The following is a 15,697-nucleotide window of genomic DNA, read 5'->3' as shown; positions in this document are numbered from 1 at the left end:
ACACTCCATTCACCATAATGACAAAGCAAAAACAGAATTGTCACAACTTAACATAAATGTATTAAAAAACTGAAATAAGAACATTGCATAAGTATTCATACCCTTAACTAAAGCACCTTTTGCACATCAGTATTTGGCAATTATCTGCCATTCTTCGCCTCACCTCTTCACCTCTCAAGCTCTGTCATCTTGGATGGTGTCTGGCAGACATTTTCAGGTTTCTCCAGAACTGTTTGATTGGGTTCACTCAAGGACATTCACAAAGTTGTCTATAAGCCACTCTTGCTGTGTGCCTAGGGTCATTGTTCTGTTGGAAGGTGAACCTTCTGCCCAGTCTGATGTTCTGAATGCTCTGGACTGGGTTTTCATTAAGGCTATCTCTATATTTTGGTGCATTGAGCTTTTCTTCTACTCTGACGAGTCCCTCAGTCCCTGGCGCTGAAAAACATCCCCACAGCATGAGGCTGCTACCAGCACACTTTACTGTTGGGATGGTACTCTACAGCTGATGAGCAGTGCCTGGTTTCCTTCAAACATGATGCTTGGAATTGAGGTTCATCGGATCTCAGATTCTTGTTTCTCACAGTCTGAGGGTCCTTTAGATGTTTTTTTTTTTTGCAAATTCCAAGTGTGTTTTCATGTGTCTTCACTGAGGAGAGGATTGAGTTTGGCCACACTGTTATAAAGCCCAGATCGGTGCAATGTTGCAGTGATGTTTGTCCTTCTGTAAGTTTCTCCCATCTGCATATATGATCATGGAGCTCAACTAGAGTGACCATCAGCTTCTTGGTCATCACTCTAGGCAAGGTCCTTATCCCTCAGTTGCTCGATTTGGCTAGGAAGCCAGCTCTAGGAAGAGTCTTAATTGTTTCTTTCTGAACTCTTCCCCAGATGTGTGGCTTGATGAAATCCTGTCTCTGAGCTCTACTGGGCTTGGTTTTTGCTCTGATATGCATTTTCAGCTATTTCCAAATCATACCCATTCAATTGAATTTGCCACAGGTTAACTTCGATCGAAGTGTAGTAACATCTACAAGCAATATGAATGCTCCTGAGCTAAATTTCAACTGTCCTAGATAAGGGTATGAATACTTATGCAATGGAATCATTTAAGTGTTTTATTTTTAATAAATGTGCAAAAATGATAAAAACTTGCTTTTCGCTTCGTTATTGTGGTGTATGGAGTAGATTGATGTGGGGGGAGAATAAAATAATTGAAAGCAGTTTAACATAAGGCAGCAACATAACAAAATGTGAAAAAATAAAGGGGTATGAATACTTTCGCAAGGCACTGTATATGAATGAGAATATATAGAGAACATACCTATGAATGGAGTTTGTTTTTGAAATCAGTTGACAAATTTTGTGTTATTTTGTATATATATTTAGTGTAGGGCTGCAACTAATTATTATTTTGATAATCGTTTAGTTGGTCGATTATTTTTTCGATTAATCAATTAATTGGCTTAAATCCCAATTTTTTTATTTTATTGACAAAAATCACAATATTCCACATCCTGCCCAATGTCCTTCAAACAAATGTGTCAACTGAATGTTCTGAAAACAGTGCTGAATTTATTAGACCACCTGTCGTAATAAAGAGAAAAGACAAATATCTGAAGAAAAACACTATAAAGCGCTTGACAATTTTTTCATAGATAACCGGAATAATTATAGCATTAGAAAAAACCTATTGTTACTAAAATGTGCATATTGCATATTGGAGGACTAACCAATATAGAAAGCTAAACAATGATTTTGGTAATCACCAATACTGTTAGTTTGGAGCAGCAGTGACACAAACCTTACGTACATTTGTTAAACACCTTACATAAATTTGTTTTATTAAATTTGTTATGCAATGTATAAAGAGAACAAAGTTTAAATCTCTACATTAAAAATGAAAAGAATAGCCTAACTCAGTGTTAACCAACAGGTGAGAGGAATGCTCTGTACTGTAGGAACACGTGTTCACTTTGATCAAAGTCACGTTTACTCTCATTTCTTTATATAAAAGGCGGCTATGAAGCGTAACTATAAACAAACATCTGACATGTTCAGGATGATCAGTTGACCTTGACAGACCACACAGGTGCAACAATCCAGAAATATCTTACGGCTTTCTTTCTCATATCTGTCATATTCAAGCTTCAGTGATTTCTCAGCTGGACTCTGCACACACTGCTACAATATCTGCCACCTCCAGATACAAAAATGTTTGCCTTCTTACTCACGTTACATCTGCAGCAAACATGGGAAGTAAGCCAGTTGTAATAGTATGATGTCAATACAGATCTGTCATTGTGCTGTCACTCACATGTTATATTTCAGGGTAAACATGTCTTTGAAACAAACCTTATATAGTTACAATCCCAGAACACCCATCATCTGGTTTGTATCCGTCTTCTCTGTAAGTAGCTTGTCACTTCTAACATACCTCACGTCAATAGAATCCATTGCTATAAGTTGCTATATGCATTTATATGTGCATTTTTAAAATCATAAGTCAAAAAACACTATTTACTGTATATACACTACCAGTCAAAAGTTTTTGAACAGTAAGATTTTTTGTTTATTTAAGAAGCCTCTTCTGTTCACTAAGCCTGCATTTTTTTAATCTAAAGTACAGCAAAAACAGTAAAATTTTGAATTATTTTTAATATTTAAAATAACTGTTTTCTAATTCAATATATTTTAAAATGTAATTTATTTATTCTTTTGATTTCAAAGCTGAAATTTTAGCATTACTTACATGATCCTCCAGAAATCATTCTAATATTTAATAAAAAACAAACAAAAAATGACAAATTACTTACAGTGCCTTGCAAAAGTATTCATACCCCTTTATTTTTTCACATTTTATTTTGCTGCCTTATGTTAAAATGTTTTAAATGACTTTTTTTCCACATCAGTCTACACTCCATAAAGCAAAATCAGAATTGTCACAACTTCATACATTTTTAAAAAATAAAAAACTGAAATAAGAACATTGCATAAGTATTCATACCCTTAACTCAGTACTTAGCTGTCGCACCTTTACACCCTCAAATCTTGATGCAACAAGATTTGCACATCTACATAAGTACAGCAAAAATAGTACAATTTTGAAATATTTTTACAATTTGAAACAACTGTTTTCTAATCAAATATATTTTGAAATGTAATTTATTCCTGTGATTTCAAAGCTGAAATTTTAGCATTATTACTCCAGTCACATGATCCTTCAGAAATCATTCTAATATCTAATAAAAACAAACAAAAAGTAACAATCACTTACAGTGCCTTGCAAAAGTATTCACACCCCTTTATTTTTTCACATTTTATGCTGCTGTCTTATGTTAAAATGTTTTAAATGACTTCTTTTCCACATCAATCTACACTCCATGCACCACAATGACAAAGCAAAAACTTCATAAATTTATAAAAAAAAATAAAAATAAAAACATTGCATAAGTATTCACACCCTTAACTCAGTACTTAGCTGTCGCACCTTTAGACCCTCAAATCTTGATGCAACAAGATTTGCACATCTACATAAGTACAGCAAAAATAGTACAATTTTGAAATATTTTTACAATTTAAAATGTTTTCTAATTGAATATTTTTCAAATTCTGTGATTTCAAAGCTGAATTTTTAGCATCATTACTCCAGTCACATGATCCTTCAGAAATCGTTTTAATATTCTGATTTGCTGCTCAAAAAACATTGATTATTATTATTATGTTGAAAACAGTTGAGTAGAATTTTTCAGGTTTCTTTAATGAATGAAAAGCTCAGAAGATCAGCATTTTTCTGAAATAGAAATCTTTTGTAACATTATAAATGTCTTTATGATCAATATAAACCATCCTTGCTAAATAAAAGTATTATTTCTATAATTTTGCAGACTTCTTTAAAAAACATTAAAATTCTTTCTGTCCAAAAACATTTCACAGGTAGTGTATAGGGTTAATAAAAATAAGACAAAATTGTGACAAGACAGAAAATGAAAAATTCAAGTGTTTTAATTCATATAATCAAATTGATATTGTTTGAAAGTGCTAAAACAGAGTCAAAGATCACAAAGGTACATTAAAAACATCCCTTATACAAGTGATTCGATGTAAAGTCAGTCTACCCTCTAAAGAAACAAAACCGAAAAACTGTGGATAAAATGAATCTTATAATCCATAATCCTTTATAAAATATTAATGACAACACCAGTAGTGCGAAACTGTCAATCAGTAAACCTGAACACTCTGACGTTCAGGCGAAATTGGATCTCAGACAATGCATTTACTATATAGACTACAGCATTACAAATTACATGTCATAGTGTTTCATAAGCTTTGATATGGAATTATGTCAGTTGTAAGAAAATGTTTCTGGGATTGCATGAATCATATATTGTTTTAATAAAAAGTAACTATACTAAACATTCTATAATCGCTGAAAGGCTGTTGTGATTGTATTCTGCACTCATACAAAACTTTTCTTCCCGTTTCTACAGACCCACAAGGAATCATACAACAGATGTAAACAAGGAATGAAGCAATGGAACAGCAGTAAGATGTTTGCTTTGGTAATGTGGCGTAAACAGTTTAAGAAGGTTAAAGCTTAATGAGTCCAATCCGCAATTGACGTTAGTGGCATTGCAAAAACAAAGACAAAAACGCTTCATAGACTGCCATGGTTACAGTGCTTCTGTTTGCAAACACAAAGCACTGCTATAACTCTTAGGTGACAGTGGCATTGTTAGATAATTTATTATGCTTATAACTGGTAGGCCTATATATCAAGTCAAAACAATGATCATTAATTTATTCAGGGTAATAATTTAATGATGCACTAACAATTCAAGCTGCTAAAAAGGACAGAAAAATAGGCTCTATTCTTTGTGTATTATTAAATTATAAACTTTGGTTTTATTGGATTGCATAAATGATTTCATACTACAATTAATTATTTGAAAAGCATGAATATATATATATATATAAATGAAGCCTATTTTAGTGAATTATTTTCTAAATCTCTATCTAAACCTCTTTAATACCGCAAATAAAATAAAAAACAGCAATCAAATATTTTTTCCCATACATATCAAATAAATAACTTTTGCATAATGTTGAAAAAAAAAAAAAAAGGCCTAAAACAGGCTTCATTTTATTTAAGTAAAATAGAATTTGATTTGAGAAACTATGACCCAAAATGTACTATAAAGGTTTTGTGAGATTTTCCATTTTGCTGTTTAAATGCAATATTTCTATAAATGCAACTTCACAATTACCGGTTTCTAAGCAAATTGTTGTATGCACATGCAAATGAAAAAGCAGAAGCAGAGTAACAGAGCAGCCATAACCGAGAGTGAAGCAAAGCGATGGACACAGTCTCTGTCAAGGCCTGGGTTAATCAGCATTGCCATGGCAAACTATTTAAAGTTTCGCTGTTTATAATGTAGTTATGCTCTTCTTCCGGATTAGGTTTACCACTGTTCCCAGCTGAAGTCATCTCCACCTCCGAATATCAGGAAGAAACCCAGAATGGTCAGAAAAATGACACAATTGCCTGCCATTACTAGGCCACAGGCGCCCCACTGGATCTGCAGAGGAAAACAGCCATTAGCTTCATTCATGGTGACATTTTTTATTCAGTGTACTATCTGGTTTGCCATTTTCGAAAGCATATTCTGTCTGTATATGCTTTTAAGCCATTTTGCGGACATGTGAGCTCTAAATGCGAGTTGAACAAAAATAAAATGAAATTTAATCAATGCTTCCACAGTGATGTTGGAGCATTGTACAAAATCAGAATTCTGCTATAACCTCAGAGGTATTATTATACGTGATGAATAGGTCATAATTTACCTGGGAATCTAATTAAACAAGGAAGAAATACAATTTAAAGGAAGACAGACTATTTTTAAAAACCATTAAGATATCTGCACTGCAGTATTCCTTCCCTATTTTCATTACTGTAATGCAAAACCTATCCACATTCTCCTCAGAGATATTATGGTTGGCCAAAACTAAAACTGAAAGCAAAATTAAAAGCATAAAAAACATTTTTGCTACTTGAAGTAAAGTGAATGCTACCTGAAATACCTAAATGTTTTTAAATGTTAAATGTTGCCTGAAATAACTTGCCAATTAAACATTTCTTTTATTTTGGTTTAAATTGGTTGGTTGATCAAAACTAAAACTAAAATAAAAACGAATAAAACTATATAGACATACACTACCAGTCAAAAGTTTTTGGACAGTAAGATTTTTAATGTTTTCTTGGTAACACTTTAAAATAAGGTGTCATTCATTAACATTAGTTAATGTATTAACTAACATGAACGAACAATGAACAATACATTTATTGCACTATTTATTAATCTTTTGTTAGTTCACAGTGCATTAACTAATGTTAACAAGCAAAACTTATTTTAATAATGCATCAGTAAATGCTGAAATTAACATTAACTAAGATTAATAAATGATGTAGAAGTCTTGTTAATCATTTGTAACATTATGAATGTCTTTATTATCACTTTTGATGCACTTAAAGCATCCTTGCTAAATAACAGTATTTTTAAAAAAAGTATACTGACTCTTGCTTTTATGCTTTTAGTGAATGTTACAAAAACTTTTTATTTCAAATAAATGCTAAACTTTTGATTTTTCTGTTTATCAATGAATCCTGAAAAAACAATTACTCAACTGTTTAAATAATAATAAAAATAATAAATGTTTCTTGAACAGCAAAATTAACAAATTAGAATAATTTGTGAAGGATCATATGACACTGAATCGACTAATGATGAAAATTTTGCTTTGATCACAGGAATAAATTGCATTTTAAAACATATTCAAATATAAAGCAGCTATTTTAAATAGTAAAATGTTTTAAAATGTTACTGTATTTGCTGTATTTTGGATCAAATAAATGCGGGCTTGGTGAGCGGAAAAACTTTTGACTGCTAGTGTATATTTAAAAAAACAAAAACCACTAAAAATGACAAAACACAACAAACTGACTAAAACTTAACCTAAACTTAAAATTAAAACAAAAAATGTAAAAAAAACCTTTATAAATAAAATAAATAAATAACGGATTCAAAATATTACTAAATTATAAAAGTACCTCTAAATATTACACTAAAGTAACAATGATTCTCATAACTGTAATCATATAAATTGATAAAAAAGTAAATATAAATATTAAATACAATTAAACACAAATATATAAAATAGAATAAATATATCTAGATATAAATAACAAATAAAACATGGTCCTTAAAAGATGATAGTTTCTTTTTCCTTTCTTTTTTTAAGATTAAAAATGCACTGGACATGTTTTTATTCTTCTATATTATATTGTTAAAGCGATAGTTTACCCAAAAAATAAAAATTCACTTGTTCCAAACCTGTATGAGTTTCTTTCTGAACAAAAAATAAGATATTTGAAGAATATTGGTAACAGCTGTAACCTTGTTTTGTGTTCAACAGAAGAAATTCATCACCTAATGTCAAATTGTTTAGCATTAAAAAGGTCAAGACAAAACTGAAACGGGACATACAGTATATTCAGTACCAGTGTTGGGGGTAATGCATTACAAGTAATGCAAGTTACATAATAATATTACTTTTCCAAGTAACTAGTAAAGTAACGCATTACTTTTTAATTGACAAGAAAATATCTGAGTTACTTTTCCCCCCCATTTATTGATTAAAAGCTCTCCTGTCCCCATGTTGAGAGAAATTGTGAGTAAGATGTTACTTCAGTTCTAGAATAAATGTGAACATGCATTAATTCATCTCACTCACTGAAAAAACAGATATAGTATTCCTCGAAATGAATAAAAACAGTGAAGTGAAATTCAATGCAAACCTGCAATAATTAAATATGTTAAATAATTTTATTAACCAATGTCTTTGCTGCCGACCTTTGAGGATCCGATTCATCCATACTAATAAGCAAAAATTACTCAAGATAATCTAACATTTGTTTTCTTTTTTTTATTGCTGAAGAGTTGACATTTTTTCTTCTGTGGTCTACTGTACAGACGTGAATTTACTTTTCTCTAAACCTGAGGCTTTTGGTGTGAAAAGGTTTTTACATTTGCCAAAAATAGAACTTTTTATATTAAAAACAAACAAGCAAGCCCTGGCCTGATTGAAAAAGGTACACAAAAGTAACGTAACTAAGTAACATAATTAGTTACTTTTTTAGGGAGTAACTAAATATTGTAATGCAGTAACTTTCCCCAACACTGTTCAGTACTCACCACAGATTTCCGTGCAAGCACGACCGGCAGCCCATAGGCTGACACCACAATTCCAGTGGTTAAGAAGAATGCAAGCTCCCTGCATGCATTGCTTGACTCAGTGTCGTCCGCATGCCTCCTGGCTATTAAATTCGGGATAGGTGACAGGATGTAGAACATCAGGACAAACATTGGCCAGTACACTCTGAGGAAAAAAGCAAGTTGAGGTTATCTTGAATTACTGCACTTCGGATCCACAGATGACAAAAACATAAACCTACCCAAACTGTTCCAGGGCACATCCCAAAAGGAGAAAAGTCAGTCCAAGTGCACCACTGAAGGACAACGCAACAAGAGCTGAAATGGAATAATTCAGATTAGTCAAGGCCAAGGATTTACTGAAACATTGCGTTTGTTTATATGGCCCTCTTCAGGATATAGCTCGCAGCTGCAGAAATGGCGTACTTAGTGACTAAACTGCGTGTAAATAATCTACGTGATTTTTTTCATGTATAAGATCATTTCTTCATTTAATTTTCATATCTTTTGTTATTTAACGTTACTGAATGCGGCTCCCAAAAGGACAGCATAACAGCAAATGTAAGTAAAACTAACGTAAGCTTTAGTGAAACTTAAACCTTAGTTGACGATGTAGGATTATATATCATTGCTATATAACACTTAATAGACTTTAATCAACCAATCTGCACCATTTGCATTATATTAGACGTAAAAATTTTCCGTAGCAGTCGGTAGTTATGAAAGCTCAACAAAGTTTACAAGACGTTAAAGTTTCGCTCGACAGCAAATGCACTCTTAAAAAGATCGGCGTGGTTTCGTTTTATAAAGTAAGTATTATAAAGTGTTGCATAGATCAGAAAACGAGTAACGAGTAAGTTTTACCTTTTATTCCTGCCATCATTCACATACGTCTTTGTTTCTTGTCTTTGTGGTAAATGTTACTGGACTGACTTCCTATTTCCTCAAACTTACTGGTACACCCTTAAAGGAGCAGTTACATAAACTTGGCCTACAAAGATGAAAATCTACTTTTTAAAGCTTTAAAGATTTACTCCAGAAAAACAAATAATATATAATAATAGTAAATTATTATTATTATTATCATTATCGCTTCAGTTTGATCATCTAATTTGTAACATATTACAATGTCCCACTAGTTAATATTAGTTATTGCATTAATTAACTAACATTTTGTTCAGTATGTATTAATCTTTGTTTTGATTTTTTGATCGTTTTATTGTTACATCATAGCTCAGGTCCGTTAAATAACATTAACAGTTTTTAATTTTAATTTTTTTTTTTTTTTTTTTAATTTTTAATTGTATAATTGTATTTTACATATTAGAAGTTTAAATGTATTAGAGAATGTTAAAATTAACTTTAACTAAGATTAATAAATACTTTAGATGTATTTATTAGTTCATATAATTTTGTCTGTCAATCTAATAATAATGAATATTATTAAATGAGTTCATCTTAAAATAGCCTAAATAATAAAACGCACACATATTTAATCGAATATACAGTGTAAGTTTGTATTAGAAAAGAAAAAACAACAAAATGGCAAGATTCGAGACTAGAAAATACTGTGGCCATTTGAACGTGCATTCATTATTTAGCAAGACCGCAACCTGTACCCACAGAGCTTTTCGCTGGAAAATGACTTAGACTTGAGGCCGATGCATGACTGTATTACAGCGACAGAAATGTCTACTAATTAAGGGTTAAATAAAGGTGACGTCAGGCGAGAAATGTCTAGCAGCCAATCAGATTCGGCGTGTGGATGACGTAGATTATCAGAATCTCCCCATCATCAGTTTCCTCGGAAGCGAATCTTGTCGAAATGGTCTGTCGACGGTAAGGTACAATTATTTTGCGTGATTTAGATCTTTTATGAATTCATTCGTAGCTATAAGAATCCCAAAACGCTAATGATAGTCAGAAATGGGAAAGAAGTGTGTTAGTCGTGAATTGAGTTCTTCTACAAACTTTCAGTTTCTATTAAACTACCTGTAAAGGTTCCAGGTGTTTGTGAAGAACATGGTTTACTGTATTTCGAAGGAGGAAGTGTTCTTCTATACCGTAGGTATGTTGACAGAATTTTATTTTACTGTACTTAGGAAATTGTTGGAATGGGATTTTGCCGGGACCTTATTAATAAAGTGCTAAAAAAGAAGAAGTCAGTCATGGCCTCAGAAGTGATACTACAGGGGCTGGAGATACATTTTTACCTGCCAGAGACACACCAGATCATTCACCTCTCAGGAAGTTTCACAGCAGAAGAGCTGTGTGTTGAAGCTGCCAAGAAGTTGGGTAAGTTTTTCAGCTATTCCACAAAACGAACATTGTAATGGTCACAGAATCAATAATGTCTCCATATTACAGGTATATCTCCACTGTGTAGCAGTTTGTTCGCCCTTTATGATGAATTTAGCAAGATCTGGTATCCTCCCAATCATTTGTTCAACATTGAAAAAACTACAAGACTGAAGCTGTACTATCGCATGAGGTAGTCCTGTCTTTTCTCTTTGTTTTTCTGTGAGATGTTCTGGTAACACTTTATTTTAAGGTGTCCTTGTTACATGTTAAATGTAATTACTATTATAATAACAATTAGTTATGCATACTTACATGCAAGTAACCCTAAACCAAACCCTAACTATATAGTAAGTACATGTAGTGAATTCACAATTTTGGTCCATGTGTACTGAATTAACATATTTCTGTAGTCATCAAAATTTGTATATATATAGCAGCCCAGCCATTTTAAACTGTTTGATCATATTCTAAAGTTACTATCATGCATAAAAACGTCTCGGGTTACGTATGTAACCTAGTTCCCTGAGGGAACGAGACGCCGCGTCTAGGAACGCTATGGGGAACGCCATTGGCGGGCCGCACTCTGAATCATGTCTTACAACCAATGAAATGACGGGAGTGACGTCACAGGCGCGGTGACGTCATCGACCGGGAAGTATAAAGCACGTGTGTTCGACGCCCGCGGCAGCTCTTAGGAATGAAGCGAGCGCCGCAGGGTGCGGGAATTATGGTCCGAGACGCGGCGTCTCGTTCCCTCAGGGAACTAGGTTACATACGTAACCCGAGACGTTCCCTTCCGGGAACTCGAGCCGCGTCTAGGAACGCTATGGGGAACGAGACTACCAACGCCCCCATAATTTCCAAGCCCTGCGCAGTGTCTGCTCAACCAGGGTGGAAAGGGAAGAGCCCTTGTCTAGCATTACGCGGACAAAAAAGGCCCTGTAATCCTCGCCAGTTCTTGGTCGCCAGCCAGAACGAGAGGCACTCTGCGGCCCTCAGGCACACGCAGAGTCTTAGTCCTTTGTCTGGGGGTTAGCCAGAACAAGAGGGACCGAATGACCACTGTCTAGCACTCGGCGGACAGATGGTATACGGTAGTCCTCGGTCCAAGAGGACACAGCACCCGACCTTGAGAGTGCTCCCCGGCCCGCAGGCACACGGGGAATGGGGTTCTACCTCTGTCTGGTCGCCAGCCAGAGCGAGAGGTACTCCGCGGCCCTCAGGCACACGCAGAGTCTTAGTCCTTTGTCTGGGAGTTGGCCAGAACAAGAGGGACCGAATGACCACTGTCTAGCACTCGACGGACAGATGGTGTGGGAAGTCCTCGGTCCGCAGACCCACGAGGACAGTGCACTCGACCCCAAGAGTGCTCCTCGGCCCGCAGGCACACGAGGAATGCAGGTCTTCCTCCGTCTGGTCGCCAGCCAGAACGAGAGGTACTCGGCGGCCCTCAGGCACACGCAGAGTCTTAGTCCGTTGTCTGGGAATAGCCAGCACAAGAGGGACTGCAATAACCACTGTCTGTACGGACAGGTGGGAAGTGGTCCTCGGTCCTTGGACCCACGAGGATGGTGTGATCGACCTCAAGAGTATTCCTCGGCCCTCGGGCTCACGAGGAAAGGGTGGTCCTTTGTCTGGTGTCCTGCCAGAACAAGAGGGACTCAAGGGCTCGGCCTGGTACTCCGCCAGGACGCGAGAAGATAAGCCTTTGTCAGCCTTGTGCGGACAAGAGGGCACTGCGATCCCCGGCCCTCGGGCACACGGGGAGGACAGTATGGGCCTCTGCCTGGTAGCCAGCCAGTGCAGGAGGCACTCCTCGGCCCTTAGGCAGACGAGGAGTCTTAGTCCTTGGTCTGGAAAAAGCCAGAAACCAGAGGGACCGAATTACACTCGGTCTGGTGGATTTGCCAGAACGCGAGGAAGATAAACCATTGTCTAGTATTCTATGGACAAGAGGGTGACAAGATCCTCGGCCCTCAGGCTCACGAGGATAGGGTTCTCAACCTTTGCTTGACATTGATAAGTGCAGAGGGAGAAGTGGACCTCAGCCAGGTAGTCCGCCTCTGTCTGGTCGCCAGCCAGAGCGAGAGGTACTCCTCGGCCCTCGGGCTCACGAGGAGAGGGTAGTCCTTTGTCTGGGGTTCTGCCAGAGCAAGAGGGACTCAAGGCTCGGCCTGGTGCTCCGCCAGGACACGAGAAGATAAGCCTTTGTCTAGCCTTATGCGGACAACAGGACACTGCAATCCCCGGCCCTCGGGCACACGGGGAGGACAGTATGGGCCTCTGTCTGGTAGCCAACCAGTGCATGAGGCACTCCTCGGCCTTATTTGAAGGCAGACGAGGAGTCTTAGTCCGTGGTCTGGAGAAAGCCAGAAACCAGAGGGACCGAATTACACCCGGTCTGGGAAATTTGCCAGCACGCGAGGGAAATGGACCATTGTCTAGCATTCCGCGGACAAGAGGGTTGTATGATCCTCGGCTCTCGAGCACACGAGGATAAGAGCAGACCTTCTACTTGGCTTACGTAGTTAGTGCAAGGGGCACTCCTCGGCCCTCAGGCACGCGAGGAGTCTTAGTCCGTTGTCTGGAGAGGGCCAGAACAAGAGGGACCGAACTATACTTACCTTAGCCTTGCTGAGTCGTAAACCGTAGAGAGAGGAGAACGGGGCTTCATAGAGTACTCTCAAAATGAGAGGAAGCCTGGCCACGTTCGATCCATCAGCTCTTACGCTTGGTGGCTTTTAGGTCAATACCATAGAACCTGACAAACGTCAGGGGCGAGGACCAACCCGCAGCGTGCTCCATCTACTGATAGCTCTGATCGTGCCACATGCTTTCTTTGTGGCCGTATGTGTCCAGTGCTCACACTGGACAAATATACTTCCCATAGGTCGCACTCCAAGGATGGAGGTAGTAGAGGCTTGAGACCCCTCGGGGTCTCAACCTGAGTGCACCACCAAGGAAACCATATCGACAAGCCTCCACGAGGGGCGTGGTAGGCCAATAAGCCGCCACGAACACCCTCAGGGTGGAGTGAGCTGGTTTTGTGGACAGGTAAGTTTGCGGGGACTCTAGTACTGTACCGAAGGGCAGTAACTGGGTCTGGATGGTGTTCGTGACACCATGAAGCAAACAAGTTCCACTTAAGGTTTCCTCGTAGAGGGAGCTCTGGATAGGAGCAGGGTCTCAACAACCTCGGTTGAGAGACCCGAGTCTATGAGTTGCGCCCCCCCGGGGGCCATAACTTTCCACCTCTCCATGTGGGGGTAGCGAACCGCGCCCCCAGCCTGAGAGGGGAGGTCCGAGACCATGGTCGGACTAGCCGAGTCGATGCCGGCATGCTCTTTCCAGGGCTCCAGGGTGCACAGCGATCGGGAGAATGCGTATGGACGCAGCTTCGGCCACGTCTGTGCTATGGCGTCCAGTCCGAGCGGACCTGGAGGCACTAAGGAGAACAGAGAGAACCTTGCGATATCTATCGAGTCGCCAGAGGTCCCATCTTCTGAGTCTGTATGCTTAGAATTCTCCATGCTTCATTACTTCCTGATGAAGCCTCGATCTCCTGACCGTGGAGGAAACGTGTGACCAGGGGATTTTTCCCACTAACCGGTTCTGCATCAGGTGGAGTGGGTTAGTCCTGCGGACAGTGAGACTGCAGAGACTCCAGTACTGTACCGAGCGGGCAGTAAACTGGGTCAAACTGGTGTGGGTTACACCGTGCAGTCGACCACTTCCTTAAAGGTCATAGGGTTTCCTCATACGGGGAGCTCTGGAGTGAGGGATGGTCTCGGCAACCTTGATTGAGAGACCGGCCTCTATGAGGTGTGCCCCCTCGGGGGTCACACTTGTTCCAGAACTCCCGGGAGCAGAGCGATCGGGGAAAGGGCGTACAGACGAGGCCTCGGCCACATCTGTACCATAGCGTCCAGTCTTGTTTTAGGAACTGGAGGCATTAGAGAGTACCAGAGGGGACATTGCGATATCTTTTGAGTCGCAGAGAGGTCCACTGAACCTGGACAAACACTCTCCAGATCTGCTTCTTGTACCTTCTGGGTGAAGCATGTATTCCCCGGGCCTCGACCCCTGCCTCAGCAGGACGTCTGCTCCCATGTCCAGAGATACTGGACTGCTCTCAGTGGCTGAGCGGCCACTCATGACCGCTCCCCATCCAGTGAGGGATGCGTCCGTCGCTAGTGTGACACGGCGACACGGAGTTCCCAGAACTGGACCCTGAGAGAGGAACCAGGGTTTCTTCCACATAGCCAAGGCACGTAGGCAGCGCCGCGTGACCTTGATCTTGCGGAGTGGGTTACCCCTCGGGGAGAACCCCCTGGTCTTGAGCCACCACTGTAGTGGTCTCATGTGCAGCAGTCCAAAAGGTATCACGTTGGATGCGGCTGCCATAAGACCTAACGGTACTTGGAACTGTTTGACAGTGAGTGACTGGCCTAGCTTGACCGCATTCGCTGCAGTGAGGATCGACTCGATCCGAGCAGGAGACATTCGTGCCTGCATCGTGGTCGAATCCCACACCACGCCTAAGTAAGTGGTCCTCAGTAATGGAGAAAGTACACTTTTCTTGGCGTTGAGTCTCAACCCCAATTCTTTCATGTGAGCGAGAACGACACCTCGGTGTTGAACCGCTAACTGCTCTGAGCTGGCTAGGATGAGCCAGTCGTCTATGTAGTTGAGTATGCGGATGCCCTGGAGTCGCAGAGGAGCCAGAGCAGCATCCACACACTTTGTGAAAGTACGGGGAGAGAGAGCTAGGCCGAAAGGAAGTACCCTGAATTGGTAAGCTTTGCCCCTGAAAGCGAACCTAAGGAACTTCCTGTGTTGAGGAAGGATGGAGACGTGAAAGTATGCGTCTTTTAGATCTATCGTGACAAACCAGTCCTCGGACCTGATTTGTTGACACTACATGCTTGATAGTGAGCATTCTGAACTTCAGTTTCTTTACTGAGTGGTTCAGTTGCCTGAGATCTAAAATGGGCCGGAGCCCTCCATCCTTCTTGGAAGTACCGGCTGTAGAACCCGGATACACTGTCTTGAGGAGGGACCACCTCGATGGCCTCCTCCATTAATAGAGTTTCACTACCAGACCCTGCTCGGGGCTCACCAGAGTT

At 39.2% G+C, this 15,697-nt stretch overlaps 2 protein-coding genes and 1 long non-coding RNA gene across 3 annotated transcripts in view; 2 read left to right on the top strand and 1 right to left on the bottom strand.

Annotated features, from left to right (window-relative positions):
* Positions 1-5,038: 5,038 nt before the first annotated feature.
* Positions 5,039-9,224, bottom strand: LOC141344184 (leptin receptor gene-related protein). Its single transcript, XM_073848976.1, has 4 exons — positions 9,135-9,224; positions 8,513-8,588; positions 8,253-8,436; positions 5,039-5,579 (listed from the first exon to the last, which is right to left on the bottom strand). The coding sequence occupies exons 1-4, from the start codon at positions 9,151-9,153 to the stop codon at positions 5,463-5,465; spliced, it is 396 nt and encodes a 131-aa protein (XP_073705077.1). The 5' UTR covers positions 9,154-9,224; the 3' UTR covers positions 5,039-5,462.
* Positions 9,225-10,074: 850 nt separating this feature from the next.
* Positions 10,075-10,761, top strand: LOC141343574 (uncharacterized). Its single transcript, XR_012356778.1, has 3 exons — positions 10,075-10,109; positions 10,373-10,565; positions 10,638-10,761. It is a non-coding gene; the product is annotated as an uncharacterized lncRNA (long non-coding RNA).
* A 3,119-nt stretch (positions 10,762-13,880) lies between these two features.
* LOC141344592 (tyrosine-protein kinase JAK1-like) overlaps positions 13,881-15,697 on the top strand; it is a 21,511-nt gene continuing 19,694 nt past the window's right edge. Inside the window, exon 1 of the mRNA XM_073849468.1 lies at positions 13,881-13,976. Coding sequence (XP_073705569.1) covers positions 13,881-13,976 — 96 coding nt within the window. The remainder of the gene's footprint in view (positions 13,977-15,697) is intronic.

Source organism: Garra rufa, chromosome 10 (assembly GCF_049309525.1).
Source record: "Garra rufa chromosome 10, GarRuf1.0, whole genome shotgun sequence".
NCBI lineage: Eukaryota > Metazoa > Chordata > Actinopteri > Cypriniformes > Cyprinidae > Garra > Garra rufa.
Note: the sequence above shows the minus strand (reverse complement) of the source record. Positions and strands in the feature narration are given on the sequence as shown.